This window comes from Chiloscyllium plagiosum, unplaced genomic scaffold, assembly GCF_037043375.1.
Source record: "Chiloscyllium plagiosum isolate Xiang-an unplaced genomic scaffold, Cpla_swu_hap1 HiC_scaffold_2, whole genome shotgun sequence".
Lineage (NCBI taxonomy): Eukaryota > Metazoa > Chordata > Chondrichthyes > Orectolobiformes > Hemiscylliidae > Chiloscyllium > Chiloscyllium plagiosum.
In genome coordinates, this window is record NW_028270140.1 from 2,534,821 (window position 1) to 2,549,326 (window position 14,506).

General features: G+C 45.9%; 1 protein-coding gene across 1 annotated transcript in view; it reads left to right on the forward strand.

Annotated features, from left to right (window-relative positions):
* Positions 1 to 14,506, forward strand: part of LOC122558088 (fibrillin-2-like) — a 339,601-nt gene that overhangs the window by 304,245 nt on the left and 20,850 nt on the right. Inside the window, exons 57-61 of the mRNA XM_087994253.1 lie at positions 4,202 to 4,408; positions 4,676 to 4,801; positions 6,693 to 6,815; positions 7,387 to 7,503; positions 13,326 to 13,454. Coding sequence (XP_087850379.1) covers positions 4,202 to 4,408; positions 4,676 to 4,801; positions 6,693 to 6,815; positions 7,387 to 7,503; positions 13,326 to 13,454 — 702 coding nt within the window. The remainder of the gene's footprint in view (positions 1 to 4,201; positions 4,409 to 4,675; positions 4,802 to 6,692; positions 6,816 to 7,386; positions 7,504 to 13,325; positions 13,455 to 14,506) is intronic.

The following is a 14,506-nucleotide window of genomic DNA, read 5'->3' on the forward strand; positions in this document are numbered from 1 at the left end:
GTGCAGCAGCACATGAGTTTTGTACAACTGCAGCATGACCTCGTGGCTCCGAAACACAATCCCCCTACCAATAAAAGCTAACACTCCATATGCCTTCTTAACAACCCTATCAACCTGGGTGGCAACTTTCAAGGAACTGGACACCGAGATCTCTCTGCTCATCTACACTCCCAGGAATCTTACCATTAGCCAAGTACTCTGCATTCCTGTTACTCCTTCCAAAGTGAATCACCTCACACTTATCCACATTAAACTCCATTTGCCACCTCTCAGCCCAACTCTACAGCTTAACTATGTCCCTCTATAACCCACAACATCCTTTGGCACTTTCCACAACTCCACCGACCTTAGTGTCATCTGCAAATTTACTAACCCATCCTTCTACACCCTCATCAGGTCGTTTATAAAAATGACAAACAGCAGTGCACCCAAAACAGATCATTGTGGTACACCACTACTAACTGAACTCCAGGATGTACATTTTCCTTCAACCACCACCCTCTGGCTTCTTTCAGCTAGCCAATTTCTGATCCAGTAGGGGATTACTTTGGGAATAGTGATCACAATTCCATAGAATACTCATGGACAAAGATGAGAGCAGTCCTCAAGGAAGAGCGCTAAATTGGGGGAAGGCCAACTGTACCAATGTTCGGCTGGAGCTGGGGAATGTGGATTGGGAGCAGCTGTTTGAAGGTAAATCCAGATTTGATGTGTGGGAGGCTTTTAAAGAGAGGTTGATTAGAATGCAGGAGAAACATGTTACTGTGAAAATGAGGGATAGAAATGGCAAGATTAGGGAACCATGGATGACAGGTGAAATGGTGAGACTAGCTAAGCGGAAAAAGGAAGCACACATAAGGTTTAGGCAACTAAAGACAGGTGAAGCTTTGGCAGAATATTGGGAAAGTGGGACCAATCTGAAACGAGGAATTAAGAGGGCTAAAAGAGGTCATGAGATGTCCTTAGCAAACAGGATTAAGGAAAAACCGAAAGCCTTTTATTCATACATAAGGAGCAAGAGGGTAACAAGGGAAGGGTTGGTCCACTCAAGGACAAAGGAGAAAAGTTATGCGTGGTGTCAGAGAAAATGGGTGAGATTCTTAATGAGTACTTTGCATCAGTATTTACCAAGGAGAGGGACATGACGGATGTTGAGGCTCAGGATAGATGTTTGATTACTCAAGGTCAAGGTCAAGGTCAAGTCGGTATAAGGAGGAAGGAATTGTTGGGTGCTTTAAAAGGCATCAAGGTGGACAAGTCTCCAGGTCCGGATGGGATCTATCCCAGGTTACTGAGGGAAGCGAGAGAGGAAATAACTAGGACCTTAACAGATATTGTTGCAGTTTGCTTGAACAGGGTGAGGTCCCAGAGGACTGGAGAATTGCTAATGTTGTCCCCTTGTTTAAGAAGGGTAGCAAGTATAATCCAGGTAATTACAGACTGGTGAGCCTGATGTCAATGATAGGGAAGCTGCTGGAGAAGATACTGAGGAGTAGGATCTATTCCCATTTGGAAGAAAATAGGCTTATCAGTGATAGACAACATGGTTTTGTGCAGGAAAAGTCATGTCTTACTCAACTTAATTTGAGGAAGTGACAAAGTTGATTGATGAGGGAAAGGTTGTAGATGTCATCTACATGGACTTCAGTAAGGCGTTTGATAAGGTTCCCCATGGTAGGCTGATAGAGAAAGTGAAGTTGCATGGTATCCAGGGTGTACTAGTTAGATGGATAAAGAACTGGCTGGGCAACAGAAGACAGAGAGTAGTAGTGGAAGGGAGTTTCTCAAAATGGAGAACGGTGACCTGTGGTGTTCCACAGGGATCCATACTGGGACCACTGTTGTTTGTGATATATATAAATGATTTGGAGGAAGGCTTGGGGGTCTGATTAGCAAGTTTGCTGATGACAGATTGGTGGAGTAGCAGATAGTGAAGGGGACTGTCAGAAAATGCAGAATATAGGTAGATTGGAGAATTGGGTGGAGAAATGGCAGATGGAGTTCAATCCAGTCACATGTGAGGTGATGCATTTTGAAAGATCCAATTCAAGAGCAAACTATACAGTGAATAGAATAGTCCTGGGGAAAATTGATGTACAGAGAGATCTGGGTGTTTCAGGTCCATTGCTACCTGTAGGTGGCAACGCAGGTCAATTGAGTGGTCAAGAAGGCATACAGAATGCTTTCCTTCATCAGACGGGGTATTGAGTACAAGAGTTGGCAGGTCATGTTACAGTTATATAAGACTTTGGTTCAGCCACATTTGGAATACTGCATACAGTTCTGGTCACCTCATTACCAAAAGGATGTGGATGCTTTGGAGAGGGTGTAGAGGAGGTTCACCAGGATTTTGCCTGGTATGGAGGGTGCTAGCTATGAAGAAAGGTTGAGTAAGTTAGGATTATTTTCATTAGAAAGACAGAGGTTGAGGTGGGACCTGATTGAGGTATAGACAGGGTGGGTAGCAAGAAGCTTTTTCCCAGAGTGGGGAACTCAGTTACTAGGGATCATGAATTCAAGGTAAGAGGGGAAAAGGTTAGGGGAGATATGCGTAGAAAGTTCTTTATGCAGAGGGTGGTGGGTGTCTGGAACACATTGCCAGCAGAGGGGTAGAGGTGGGCACGGTAGCTTCATGTAAGATATATCCAGACAGCTACATGAATGGGCTGGGAGGGCTTTTGCCCAAAATATCGATTTTCCTGCTCCTCGGATGCTGCCTGACCTGCTGTGCTTTTCCAGCACCACTCTAATCTAAACAGGGCGCAGAGGGATACAGACCCTTACAAAATAGGCAGCAGATTTTGATAGAGGATCTGGATCGGCGCAGGCTTGGGGGTGGGGGGGGGGGGCGAAGGGCCTGTTCCTGTGTTGTTGCTCTTTGTTCTAAACTCTACAATTAGATGTAGGGCAGCTAGTAGAGATGGTAACACCTTCTTTTGATACAAAACAGAAATTGCTGGAGAAATCCAGCAGGTTTGTGAAGAAAAAGCAGAATTAACATTTCAGGTCCAGTGATCCTTCTTCAGAACTGTGTGGTCATTAAAAGACCACACAGAATCCTGTGTAATCAATTGCTGGGCTATCAACGAAGGGGCTTTGTTGCCAAATCCAAAATGTTTTAAACTTTTTTTTTACTTTATGCCCATTTCTGACACTATACCTTCCAGCTACACTTCACATTGATAAGTAAATTAATGTTACCATGTCTGTAGGATCGGGATTGTGGTGGGCTACCCAGTTAACAATGTTCTGATGTGAAAAATCCAGACTGTGTCTCCAGAAAAATCCAGCAGAACAATAGCTAGACTGCAGGAGTAAACAAAGCAATGAAAAGCATATTGAAAGGGCACAGCAGATGCAGTAAGCAGAAAATATGGGAATTTGATGGCCATGGTTTTTGAATGTTCTGAATACAAGTAGCCCTGGTTTGGAGACAAGGTTCTGTTCCTGAATCTGAATTGTATGTTGGACAACATTGCAAGACAATATAAAGTAACCGTTCATTATTACAGGAACGTCTCCTATCATCAGTGAATCCTTAAAATTACATCTCTTATTGAGCATTTGTAAGTCGATGTTTATAAATCGGGTAACTCCTGTATATTGCCTTCCAATCACCTTGACGACTTCTCTTCATGCTAGAGCACAACTGTTTGCTTAGATAAGTGATCATTTTTGGGGTGTTGCGGGGAGAAATGCAAAACTTTTCCCTGGAGCATCAGAAGCTGAGGGGTGACCTTCCAGAAGTTTATAAAATCCTGAGGGACGTGGATAAGCTAAATAAACATGGTCTTCTCCCTGGGATGGAGGAGTCCAGAACTAGAGGGGAATTGTTTACGGTGAGAGGAAAAAGATTTAAAAGAGACCTGAGGGGCAATATTTTCACGCAGAGGGTGGTACATGTACGGAATGAGATGCCAGAGGAAGTGGTGGAGGCTGGTACAATTACAACATTTAAAAGGCATCTGGATGGGTACATGAATAGGAAGGGTTTGGAGGGATATGGGCCAAATGCTGGTAAATGGGACTAGATTGGATTGGGATAACTGGTCGGCATGGACAAGTTGGACCGAAGAGTCTGTTTCTGTGCTGTACATCTCTATGACTCTATGACTTCATCAGTTTTAAATTCTTTGTTCATTGGCAGTGGACTTTTACTCTGCAGGTTCTCGCTGTTAATCATTTATTTTTCCACCCACAGATAACCGAGAGGCCTTCTGCTTTGCAGAGGTTCTTCAAACCATGTGTCAAATGTCCTCTAGCAGTCGCAACCTGGTCACCAAATCCGAGTGTTGCTGTGACGGTGGTCGTGGTTGGGGTAACCAATGTGAACTCTGCCCGCTCCCTGGCACTGCCCAGTACAAAAAGATGTGTCCACATGGTCCAGGCTACACAACTGATGGACAAGGTTGCAAAAACAGTTATCTACATCATGTTATGTTTAAACTGTATTTTAAGATCAACTGGTTTGTGTTGGATGTAGTGAAGATTATGAAAATTATGAACTTCAGCATATTTATTTGCTGTAGTTTTGGTACATCTACTATACGCATTGAGTTAAATCATAATTAGTCATTGCTAACCTTATTGCATTCCGATGGGGTCATTGAATAAAAAGGTAATTCCAAATTTGTATTATTCTTGGATCTATTTCTAACTGGATATTTTGTTACAGACATCGATGAATGTAAGGTGATGCCTAACCTATGCCTGAATGGACAATGTATCAACACACTGGGTTCTTACCGCTGTCTCTGTAAGCTTGGTTACACCACAGACCTCACGGGTACAGCATGCATCGGTAAGAATTTAGTTCCTCGATTTTTTCTTTTAATAGACATATTTTGGAAGTAGATTAATTTTTTTTGAAATTAAAGTTGTGTTCCTTATTGTTTTGAATATCAAACTTCTTTATTGGAAGTCTTACAAAAAGTCACCTTCAACAAAAATCAAAAACAGACTTGGTATAATTCTGTGAGCAAATCATCAGCCAGTCTTCCCAACATCAGCTTGCATTTCTGCAGTGATTCTTAGTTATAGAAAGATGACTGAATGCTTTAAAGGATATAGGGGTGGCACGGTGGTTAGCACTGCTGCCCCACAGCACCAGGGACCTGGGTTCAATTCCAGCCTTGGGTGACTGTCCATGTAGAGTTTGCACATTCTCCCTGTCTGTGTAGGTTTTTAGATTAGATTAAATTACTTACAGTGTGGAAACAGGCCCTTCGGCCCAACAAGTCCACACCGACCCGCCGAAGCTTAACCCACCCAGACCCATTCCCCTACATTTACCCCTTCACCTAACACTACGGGCAATTTAGCGTGGCCAATTCACCTAAACTGCACATTTTTGGATTGTGGGAGGAAATCGGAGTGCCCGGAGGAAACCCACGTAGACACAGGGAGAATGTGCAAACTCCACACAGAGAGTTACCTGAGGCGGGAATTGAACCTGGATCTCTGGCGCTGTGAGGCAGCAGTGCTAACCACTGTGCCACCTCTGGGTACTCCTCCCACGGGTCCAAAGAGGTGCAGGTTAGATCGATTGATCCAGCTAAATTGCCCATAGTGTCCAGGGATGTGTAGCTTAAGTGGATTAGCCATGGTAACTGCAGGGTTACAAGGATGTAGGTGTGGATGGAACCCTCCTCTTGGATTGGTGTGGGATCAACTTTCCTGTGAACAGGACAAATATAGATGGAAAAGAAGGGGGGAAATTAAAACAGAAAGGTAAAGAAAATAATATATGCTCGTAGAAAGTTAATGAAGTTAAAGGTGGATGTATGATGTTTAGAGAGGGAGTTACAGATACAGGACTATGTTGAACAAAAAAACATTTATTGATGATATAGCAATGAGAGCAGGAGTCAAGGAGGAAACTCGTCTCAGAGCAGTGGAGGTGCAATGCAGAGAAGTCTTAAATTCAGTTACATCACATAGTGGGCTACAACTATCTGCTACACACCCCCAGCCCTTTCTTAAATATAAATTTTGTGGACAGTATCTGATCTTCTACAATTTCATTATTTTAATACTGGTAATAACCTACTTGGATTAATAATCTTTTTTTCAGAACTTGAGTTTTACAAAAAAAACAATGTGGTTGAAGCTTTTTGCTTTGTATTCATCAGGACAACTTGCACAAATATCAGTTTAAAGGGAAAACATACATATTACTGTGGGGGGGGGGGAACAGTTTGGCAATTGGATTCTGAATAGTAGAACTGCTGCCCTGGAGAATGCACCATTTAATGATGATTGATAGTTAACTGCCAACTTGGTTTAAGTTTCCTGCTTTAAAATTTAAACAAGCATGATAGTTAACTGTCAATCTCAATTAACTCATGCATCTTTCATGACAAAGCCTCGAACAATCAGAATCCATTTCCCAACCGATCAGCACTCTCCTTTGATACAGTTGATTTTCACCTGAAATTAGTATTCTTGCAAATTGCCCTGATGAGTACAAAACAAAAACCTTTGACAAAATGTGCCTTTTTTTGAAATAATAGTTAAACACTAGCATCAAAATCACAGAGTAGAAAAATCAGACTCTCCTATTAAATTTTATCCAAGTAAAGACAATGCCATTGTTTATTCCATGGTTGATATATCACTGTGTTTAAATCTGTTAAGAATTGGTCTCAGAGTCTTAATTCTGCTGTTCTTTGTTTCTTTCATTACATAACCAGATCTTGATGAATGCTCTCAGGCTCCAAAACCATGCAACTTTATCTGTAAGAACACAGAAGGAAGCTATCACTGTTCATGTCCGAGAGGCTACATTCTGCAGGAGGATGGAAAAACATGTAGAGGTCAGTGAAGAAAATTGTAAATGGAGCTCTGTCAGGCAGCCCTTGGTGCGATTAAGAAGTTAATGTGCTGTCGTGGAGTGAGGTGGCTAGAGAGAAGGAAAAAACAAAAGCAAAATTCAAAACCAGTAAAGAATAATGTATAGGTTGTTGTGGAATTCTTAACTTTCCAAGTAACCCCAGGGAAGAACACTGAATGGCGAGTTGTTAAATTTGTTTTCACAAGTAATCAGGTTTTAAGCGATCCTTACTGGAGCCATCTAATTCAACCCTGATTTTGTCAAGTTAAACTAAAACTCAAGCCAACGAGGTCAGGAGCACATTGGAGGGTCCCCTGTTCTTAGACCTTGCTTGTATGAGGTGACATCTTTGAAATGTGTAACTGATTCCTGGCTAAAGACGTTGCACTGAAGATTTGTTCAGACAGCTTTCCTGTTTAGTACTGTGCAGCCACAAGACCTCTCTTCACAAATGCAATGTTTAGATTCATACTTATCAGTTCATGTTACCAATGCTTTTAAATAGCTTGGATTGTCTATCTACTAACTTATTTCATTCACCTTTTAAATCACAGATCTTGATGAATGTTCTACAAAACAGCACAATTGTCAGTTCCTGTGTGTTAATACAATTGGTGGATTTACATGCAAGTGCCCACCTGGATTCACACAGCATCACACTGCCTGCATTGGTAGGAATGATCTAATTGCATATACAGGAAATCTTTACATTATTGTATTTGAAAGTTTGTGATTTTTTGTTTTCTTTGATTTGAGTTATTATTGTCATACGTACCCAGGTACAGTGAAGCATTTTGTTTTGAATGTGGTACATGTAGATCATACCATACAGAGTCCACCAGGATAATGGAACAAAGTGAGGAATGCAGTGTGGAGGCTGTGGAGAAGGTGCACAGAGAACAAAGCAGGATTTCAGGGAGCTAGGGTGGAAGCTGAGAGCTAGAACAAACAGAGTTGTTATCTCTGGATTGTTACCCATGCCACGTGATAGCGAGACAAGGAATAGGAAGAGATATCAGCTGAACACGTGGCTGCAGGGATGGTGCAGGAGGGAGGGTTTCAGGTACATGGATAATTGGGGCTCATTCTGGGAAAATGGGACATGTACAAACAGGACAGTCTTCACTTGAACCAGAGGGCTACTAATATTCTGGGTGGGAAATTTGCTGGTGCTATTTGGGTGGGTTTAAACTAGCTCGGCAGGGGGATGTGCACCTGAGTTGCAGTGTACAGGAGGATGAGAGTAGGAAGGACAGGGACAGGATTTCAGGGTCACAGGAATGTGCTGGCAGACAGCAAAGTGGTTTGAAGTGTTTCTACTTCAGTGCCAGAAGTATCTAAAATAAGGTAGGTGAGCTTGCAGCATGGATAGGTACCTGGGTCTTCGATGTTGTGGCCATTTCAAAGACATGGATAGAACAGGGTCAGGAATGGATGTTGCAGGTTCCAAGGTTTAGATCTTTCATAGAACATAGAACATAGAAGAATACAGTGCAGTACAGGCCCTTTGGCCCTCGATGTTGCGCCGATCCAAGCCCACCTAACCTACACTAGCCCACTATCCTCCATATGCCTATCCAATGCCCGCTTAAATGCCCATAATGAGGGAGAGTCCACCACTGTTACTGGCAGGGCATTCCATGAACTCACGACTCGCTGAGTAAAGAACCTACCCCTAGCATCTGTCCTATACCTACCCCCCTTAATTTAAAGCTATGCCCCCTTGTAATAGCTGACTCCATACGTGGAAAAAGATTCTCACTGTCGACCCTATCTAAACCCCTAATCATCTTATACACCTCTATCAAGTCACCCCTAAACCTTCTTTTCTCCAATGAAAACAACCCCAAGTGCCTCAGCCTTTCCTCATACGATCTTTCTACCATACCAGGCAACATCCTGGTAAACCTCCTCTGCACCCGTTCCAGTGCCTCCACATCCTTCCTATAGTATGGCGACCAAAACTGCACACAATACTCCAGATGTGGCCGCACCAGAGTCCTATACAACTGCAATTAAGATCAGGGAAGATGGTAAAAGAGGGGGAGGTGTGGTTTTGTTAGTCAAGGACAGTATAACAGTGGCTGAAAGAATGTTTGATGAGGACTAGTCTACTGAGGTGGTATGGGCTGAGGTTAGAAACAGGAGAGGAGAGGTCACACTGCTTGGAGTTTTTTATAGGCCTCCGCAGAGTTCCAGGGAGGTGGAGGAGAGGATTGGCAAAACGATTCTGGGTAGGAGTAAAAGGAACAGGGTGGTTGTTATGGGGGATTTAAACTTCCCCAACATTAACTGGAAATGCTATAACTCTAGTACGTTGGATGGATCAGTTTTTGTCAAATTTGTACAGGAGGGTTTCCTGACAGTGTGTTGAAGGGCCGACAAGAGGGGAGGCCACATTGGATCTGGTATTTGGTAATGAACCAAGCCAGGTGTTTGATTTAGTGGCAGGTGAGCACTTTGGAGAGAGTGACCATAATTCGGTTACGTTTAGTTTAGCAATGGAAAGGAATAGGCACATGCCACAGGGCAAGCGTTATTGATGGGGCAAGGGCAATTAAAATGCGATGAGGCAAGACTTAGGATGCATAGAATGGGGTAGCAAAATGCAGGGGATGCAGACAATCGAAATGTGAAGCTGCTTTAAGAAACAGATATTGCGTGTCCTTGATAGGTATGTCCCTGGCAGGCAGGGAGGAAGTGATAAAGTAAGGTAACCTTGGTTTACTACAGAAATTACATCTCTTGTTAAGCTTATGTGACGGTGAGACGAGATGGTTCAGATGAGGTCTGGAGAGTTACAGATTAGCTAGGAAGGATTAAAGAGAGAGTTAAGAGGACCAAAAGGGAACATGAGCAGTCTTTAGTAGGTAGAATAGAGGAGAACCCTAAAGCTTTCTCTAGGTTCGTGAGGAATAAAAGGATGACTACAGTAAGAATAGGGCCAGTCAAAGACAGAAGTGGGATGTAGAGTGTGGACCCTGTGGAGATAAGAGAGATGCTAAATGAATATTTCTCATCGGTTTTCACACAGGAAAAGGAGAATATTGTGGAGGAGAAGAATGGGTTATGAGATATTAGACTAGAAAGGATCAAGATTAATAAGGAAGAGGTGTTATCAATTCTAGAAGGAGCGAAAGTAGACAAGTCCCCTGGGCCAGAGGGGATTTATCCGAGGATTCTCTGGGAAGCGAGGGAGGAGATGTTGGAAAAAATGTATCTCCAAAATCATGCTGCGACCTGACACTTTAAGCTGTTCATAAAGTGACTGAGCAATGCTCAAATTAAGTAGAGTACACTTTGAATTGTCTGCCCATATCTGGTTTCTGAGCCATAGAGGAAATATTGAAATGCAGAAAACATCTGAAAATGTGTCAGTTCCACCTGCTGTAGTTCAGGGAACTACATCCATTAAGCTTCACAATGAATACATGGACTGACAGGTATTAGCCATGCGGCTGATGCAGCTGCCACCCCCACGCTGATTGACGATGTCACTTCCGCCCCCATCATGGCTACTCCCACAACCACTTCCACCCCTCACAATTCCTCATGCATCACACGTGACATCACTTCCGCCCCTCACATCATCGCTGATGCCAAATGCTCAGTGACATCCGCCACCCCTACTGCCATGGTCACCACCATTTCCGCACTCACCTGCATTCTGCTGACATGCCCCCCACAGACCCCACTGTCACTATCCCGACCCCCCAGAACCCCAAGGGGAATACTACCCCTGCTCATGACTCCACCCCCATTCCCCCCACCATCACACCCACTCCAGTTACAGGTTCCGCCCCTACTCCCAGCTCCACACCCACACCAGATCCCGCTCCCAGCCCTGCCGAGTTTTCACCATCCCCCCAGACCTCCCCCTCACTGAGGATGAACGATCAGTCCTCAGCAAAGGACTCCCCTTCATCCCCCTCCGTCCACGCATCAATGAATTTAATACACGCTGTGACGTCGAACACTTCTTCCTCCACCTCCGCCTCCGAGCTTAATTTCACAATCAGGACTCCCGCCCACCTTCCGAGGACCCCTTCGCCCACCTCCAACACACTGCATCCACCTGGACACCCCGCGCTGACCTATTACCTGCCCTCGACCTCTTCATTTCCAACTGCCGCAGGGACATTAACCGCCTCAACTTGTCTACCCCCCTCCCCCACTCCAACCTCTCACCCTCACAACGCGCAGCCCTCCAATCCCTCTGCTCCAATCCCAACCTCACCATCAAGCCAACAGATGAAGGGGGCACAGTAGTAGTCTGACGCACTGACCTCTACACCGCTGAAGCCAAACGCCAACTCGAGGACATCTCTTCCTACCGCCCCCTCGACCATGACCCTACCCCCCCATCACCAAACCATCATCTCCCAGACCATACAGAACCTCATCACCTCAGGAGATCTCCCACCCACAGCTTCCAACCTCATAGTCCGGGAACCCCGCACTGCCCGGTTCTACCTCCTTCCCAAGATCCACAAGCCTGACCACCCTGGCTGACCCATTGTCTCAGCATGCTCCTGCCCCACTGAACTCATCTCTACCTACCTCGACACTGTCCTATCCCCCCTAGTCCAGGAACTCCCCACATATGTTCGAGACACCACCCACGCCCTCCACCTCCTCCAGGACTTCCGTTTCCCTGGCCCCCAACGCTTCATCTTCCCCATGGATATCCAATCCCTCTACACCTCCATCTGCCATGACCAGAGCCTCCAAGCCCTCCGTTTCTTCCTCTCCAGATGTCCCCAACAGTACCCTTCCACCGACCCTCTCATTTGTTTGGCCGAACTGGTCCTCACCCTTAACAATTTCTCCTTTGAATCCTCCCACTTCCTCCAGACCAAAGGGGTAGCCATGGGCACACGTATGGGCCCCAGCTATGCCTGTCTCTTTGTTGGCTACGTAGAGCAGTTGATCTTCCGTAATTACACTCCCCACCTCTTCCTCCACTACATTGATGACTGCATTGGCGCCACCTCGTGCTCCCGCGAGGAGGTTGAGCAATTCATCAATTTCACCAACACATTCCACCCTGACCTTAAATTTACCTGGACCATCGCTGACACCTCCCTCCCCTTCCTGGACCTCTCCATCTCCATTAGTGACGACCGACTTGACACTGACATTTTTTACAAACCCACCGACTCCCACAGCTACCTGGATTACACCTCTTCCCACCCTACCTCTTGCAAAAATGCCATCCCATATTCCCAATTCCTCCGCCTCCGCCGTATCTGCTCCCAGGAGGACCAGTTACACAATAGAACACACCAGATGGCCTCCTTCATTAGAGACCGCAATTTCCCTTCCCACGTGGTTAAAGATGCCCTCCAACGCATCTCGTCCACATCCTGCACTTCTGCCCTCAGACCCAACCCCTCCAACCGTAACAAGGACAGAACGCCCCTGGTCCTCACCTTCCACCCTACAAACCTTCGCATAAACCAAGTCATCCGCCGACATTTCCGCCACCTCCAAACAGACCCCACCACCAGGGATATATTTCCCTCACCACCCCTTTCCGCCTTCCGCAAAGACCGTTCCCTCCGTGACTACCTCGTCAGGTCCACGCCCCCCTAAAACCCACCCTCCCATCCTGGCACTTTCCCCTGCCACCGCAGGAATAGCAAAACCTGCGCCCACACCTCCTCCCTCGCCTCTATCCAAGGCCCTAAAGGAGCCTTCCACATCCATCAAAGTTTTACCTGCACATCCAATGAAATCATTTATTGTATCCATTGCTCCCGATGCGGTCTCCTCTACATTGGAGAGACTGGCGCCTCCAAGCAGAGCGCTTTCGGGAACATCTCCGGGACACCCGCATCAATCAACCACACCGCCCCGTGGCCCAACATTTCAACTCCACCTCCCAGACTGCCGAGGACATGGAGGTCCTGGGCCTCCTCCACCGCCGCTCCCTCACCACCAGACTCCTGGAGGAAGAACGCCTCATCTTTCGCCTCGGAACACTTCAACCCCAGGGCATCAATGTGGACTTCAACAGTTTCCTCATTTCCCCTTCCCCCACCTCACCCTCGTTCCAAACTTCCAGCTCAGCACTGTCCCCATGACTTGTCCGGACTTGTCCTACCTGCCTATCTCCTTTTCCACCTATCCACTCCACCCTCTCCTCCCTGACCTATCACCTTCATCCCCTCCCCCACTCACCCATTGTACTCTATGCTACTTTCTCCCCATCCCCACCCTCCTCTAGCTTATCTCTCCATGCTTCAGGCTCACTGCCTTTATTCCTGATGAAGGGCTTTTGCCCGAAACATCGATTTCGCTGCTCCTTGGATGCTGCCTGAACTGCTGTGCTCTTCGAGCACCAGTATCATACAAAGGTGGGCTCCTTAAGCAAGCCATGTTTCCCTACATGGCACCGTTTTGGAATTAAAGGTTGGGCGTTCTAACTTGACAAACAGATGTTTTACGCTTAGTCACCAGTAAGCATTACATGTACCTTTCTGTTTTATAGATAACAATGAATGTGCATCCCAGCTCTCACTGTGTGGACCCAAGGGACTTTGTCAGAACTCGCCTGGAAGTTTTAGCTGTGAATGTCAGCGAGGATTTACCCTTGATAACACTGGGTTAAACTGTGAGGGTATGTACCTTCAGACCTGACTTCTTCAAGATACTTATGCAATTGTATGCATAAGTTACCCGCTCAATGTCTGATCATAGTAAAGGTACATTATACCATGGCACAATGACCAAATGGAGTTTAATAGCGTCTGACTAAGAGAGCTCCAATGACGCATTCCTACCTGTGATGAGATGTTAACCAACAATGAGGGTGGCACAGTGTTTCAGTGGTGAGCACTGCTGCCTCACAGCGCCAAGGTTCCAGGTTTGAGTCCAGCCTCGGGCGACTGTCTGTGTGGAGCTTGCACATTCACCCCGTATCTGTGTGGGTTTCCTTCCGCAGTCAAAGATGTGCAAGTTAGATGAATTGGCTATGCTAAATTGCCCATAGTGTCCAGGGATGTGTAGGCTAGGTGCGTTAGTCAGGGGTAAATATAGGGATGGGGGAATGAGTCTGGGTGGGTTACTCTTCGGAGGGTCGGTGTGGACATTTTGGGCCTGTTTCCACACTGTAGGGACTCTATGATGCCCATTTTGCATTCTAATCCCAGCAACGTGCCTAAACTTCCGCGCTCACCTGTATCTTGGCTCGGCAAACCCACAACATCCTGACAGGACAGAACTTTCTCCTTTCTGGAAATGGCTGAGCAAGTGGTGGGTAAAAGCAAATTATTGGGTGGATTGACACTGCAGAGGTACTCACTCCAACCTTGGCAGCAGTTACATTCTGAGTGGGACAGTCTATGGGTGACCATCTCAAGGCCGTTAGATGGTCGATTAGTGGCTGAAAGGGCCTCAGCCTGTCAGCTACCCAATTGCTGACAGAATTTAACAGGTAGAGGAGAGGCTACCTTCCTGTCACATTCCCACCTGCCACATTGATGGATGAAGGACTCTTTTCCCTCACTCTGGGAGTAATTGAAAGCAGAGAGGGGAATAGCTGCTGTAACTTATCCCCTGCTCTTGCCCCTGAACCCCTCAGCCTGTGACCTTTCCACTACCCCTGAGTAAAAACTCATGGGGTGTGGCTCCTCAAAACTGGGCAGCCTGGGTCTCTAGGTACCAGCTCAA